This window comes from Armigeres subalbatus, chromosome 2, assembly GCF_024139115.2.
Source record: "Armigeres subalbatus isolate Guangzhou_Male chromosome 2, GZ_Asu_2, whole genome shotgun sequence".
NCBI classification, from domain to species: Eukaryota; Metazoa; Arthropoda; class Insecta; order Diptera; family Culicidae; genus Armigeres; species Armigeres subalbatus.
In genome coordinates this window covers 257,156,645-257,160,234 of record NC_085140.1, presented here as the reverse complement: position 1 = coordinate 257,160,234, position 3,590 = coordinate 257,156,645, and the positions used below count along the sequence as shown (strand labels likewise).

General features: G+C 38.6%; 1 protein-coding gene across 1 annotated transcript; it reads left to right on the top strand.

The window, feature by feature from the left end:
• The first annotated feature begins 737 nt into the window (after nucleotides 1-737).
• On the top strand, nucleotides 738-2,980 carry LOC134216211 (neuronal acetylcholine receptor subunit alpha-4-like). Its single transcript, XM_062695160.1, has 6 exons — nucleotides 738-1,090; nucleotides 1,150-1,307; nucleotides 1,394-1,548; nucleotides 1,615-2,009; nucleotides 2,068-2,220; nucleotides 2,281-2,980. Exons 1-6 carry the CDS (start codon nucleotides 1,042-1,044, stop codon nucleotides 2,682-2,684), a joined length of 1,314 nt encoding a protein of 437 aa, XP_062551144.1. The 5' UTR covers nucleotides 738-1,041; the 3' UTR covers nucleotides 2,685-2,980.
• The last annotated feature ends 610 nt before the right edge of the window (nucleotides 2,981-3,590 follow it).

Sequence of the window (3,590 nt, the reverse complement as noted above, 5' to 3'; positions counted from 1 at the left end):
GAGCAGATTCCCCCTCCTTTGATTAGGAAGAAAAAAAAAAAACTCATACTCATATACATTCATACATAAACACGCATACAATTTGTATTATATTTTCATTAGGTATTTATATTATTGGAAGCGTTTGGTACCCCACGTTTGGACCTCCCCACGCTTTCTTCAATTCCCCTCGATTCCAAGCTATTGAGTAACTTTAGGTATTCCTGAAGTCGCTCAATATCTAGGAGTCATCTCTGCGGTACATACTGCGTAGTTGGCCTGGCCGTATGAAAAGAAAAATGACGGAATTTAGAAGCCGTCATTTTCCAGGATGCTTTCAAGTATTGGCTACGCAAGTATGAGATTAGATTAGAATTGAATGGCCATTACTGCCGACGACTCTAAATGCAAGCATTTTGTAAAATTAAAAGAATTCGTAAATATCTATTACTGAACTATCCTTTTATTTTATATTTAAAGACGCATACTTATCCTTCTTCTTCTTCTTCTTCTTCTTCTTCTTCTTCTTCTTCTTCTTCTTCTTCTTCTTCTATGGCACTACATTCCAACTGAAACTTGGCCTGCTTTTCAACTTAGTAATTTATTAGCATTTCCTCAGTCATTAATTGAAAGCTTATCTACGCCAGCCATCGCATGAGTATGTAGCTTGTGTGGTAATGAACACTCTGCCCAGGGAGTCAAGAATGTTTCCCACCGCAAAACACTCTAACTTATCCTAAGAGAAAAAATAAGGCTCAATTCAAGGTCTAAAATAAATACATGGAACCAACATAAGAATGATATAGATACATATTTTGTATGCACAATTGACATTATTGACAAAATACAGATGCTTGAAACTGGTTCGTTATCGGTTTAAATGGCGCCAATGCTAGAAACTGATATTGATATACGGTTGATGTACTCTCAAAGGGGAGGATTTTGATTCCGAGTGAACGACCCAGCTTGTGAACAATTTCAGTCCGAACCAATCATTCGTAGTGGATCAGTGTTAATAAAAATTTCGTGTTCAATGGTTGACTGAATTGTCGCTGAATAAATATGAAATCATTCATTGCTTTATTGGTGATCCTAAAAACCGGTGAAATAGGTTTGATAAATCACAATAGTTGGTGAGAGATATAGATTTAACCCAACATATGCTTTTAGTTGCTCTTGTAAATTGTGGTCTTGAACCCAGTGCGCCGGATGCGATCTTGAGGAAGAAACTGCTATGTGGGCAATATGACAGTTCTGAGCGACCGGTCAAAAAATATTCCGACACCGTTGTGGTCAGCATGCACATGGTGCTACAGAATTTTGACATAGTAAGTTCACTTTTAATGAGAATAAAGTAAATAAGCATATTTGAAAAGTTAGTTTCTACTAATGGGAGATTTGTTTTATTTGATAGGACGACAACCTGCAGAAGCTTTTCATAAATGTTTGGATACGCTTATCATGGAAAGATCAATTCTTGACGTGGGATCCACGAGAGCATAATGGACTGAAAGATCTGACGATTGATTCAAAAGATATTTGGTTACCGGACATGATGCCATATTCAGCGTAATACTATCATTCGATTACAGACAGCATTATTGCAATATTTATATTCAAATTATGATTTTTCAGTTATTATAGCAACAATCTGGATGCTTCCTGTACATCGCCGAAGTGCAGCATCCTTCCCGATGGATTGGTGCGATGCATTCCGGCCTGCGACTACCATTCACTTTGCGAAACAGATTTCAGCAATTGGCCGTTTGATCGGATGAACTGCACAATTCGCTTCGGGATGTGGGCGGAATATTCGAAGGAGGTGGACTTCACAGCCGATGGGATATCGTTCATTTCGAACCAAACCAACAGCCACAACGAGTGGTTGATTGTAATGACAAATGTGTCGAAGCATGAATCAATTACGGCTGACGACAACGATACTTCGACATATCCTTCGGTGGTTTACAACTTCGTTCTGGAACGCCACTCGGGGGTGCATTGTGCGATAATACTGACGCCTGCATTTGGTAAGAATATTCCATCGATATTGTAATATGTGCGTTCTTCAAGTCTTATTTCATTCAGTAATGGTCTCCCTCAACCTAATATCACTCTGGGTAAACTGTTGTGCCATCGAAAGGTTGGTCATCCTTTCCGTGAGCGTTTTCATACATTTCTTGTTCATTGTGAACATGTATTGGCAAATACCATACAATGGGTCAACGGTTCCATTTTTCCGTAAGTATTCCGTCAGTAGAAATTCAGGATAGTTGTTAAAAAATGTCATTCATATTGCAGTGATCTTCTTTCGCGATTCTTTGATAATCACCGCCAATCTGCTAATATTGACTGTATTTATCAAGCATTTGTATCTAAGCTCGAAGCAGGTTCCAGCTTTTTGGAAAACTACGGTTACAGTTCTAACAGGAAACCAAATTGGCAAATGGTTTTTCAATATAGATAACGCAGTCGGGTCCGAAGGGGAAACATCGGAGGAGAATAGGCCGAATGAAGAATCACCAGATGAAACCACGGGAGACACGGCCATTCTCGTGGGTGAATACGCGACTGATAATACGAAAATTGCTGCCAAACCAAGTGAGGAAATAAGAGTATTGGCTATAATATTTGATAAATTATTGTTTATTGCCATCTTTGTGTCTTATGTATTGATGATTTTAACACTAATTCCGAGAAAATGAAATTTTAGCAAATATTCATTTGAAATTTAGATATAAATTTATGTGAATTGAAGAAATTAATATTTTTTTTACAGTTAAACATAGTGAATCAGCAATTAAATTAATTATCAGATAAAGACTAAAGTGACATTGCAGTACATAAAGTTCCACAAGTTCAACCACATAGGTCTCGACTTTGTATACCACCAGTTTATTATTATGCTTTTGTTACAGAGAATTGCAGAGCTTTTCATACCGGTAAAAAAGAAAGTTGGATCTTAACTCTTTCAGGGCAGATGGGTTACATATGCCCAGGATTTAAGATTGTCGGTACAATATCACAGTAGAGAACTAGGTTCACTCTTTCTTCTGCAAAATTGTTTATCAGGATTTCAAGTTTGAGTACATTCCAAAGACTCAGATATTCAAATTCATGGGAAGATGGGATTGATTCTTATTTTCGCTTGATGCTCTTCCGGTATACCAACAACGTGTTTACTATAGATAGTAGAATAGTAGAGCGAAAGCATGGCTAAGTCGATTTTTTTGCCCGTGCACACGCGCATATGACGTCACAGCCCTTAACGTTTCCATTGAAATCGTGACGTCATGCTCGTTTGGAGACACGTTTGACAGTTCGTTTGGAGACAGAGGATTTATCTTCGCTCATCTATATATTCCACTATCTATAGTGTTTACCATCTGTGGGGTTTGAGTAAATTACCATCTGCGTGTGATTATACATTAACACCTCAGCGTGTCGATCATTGCGCAGCAAGTCATGACTCGGCCTCTTCTGGTCAGACCTCCGTGGCGTGCACACGCACCCACGGAGAGTTGCTGTCATAACAATTCGCTCCGGCAATTTGGGGCCACACATTTTGGCGATCCTGCCAGGTTATTTGTTGGACCCTGATGCTGATTTCA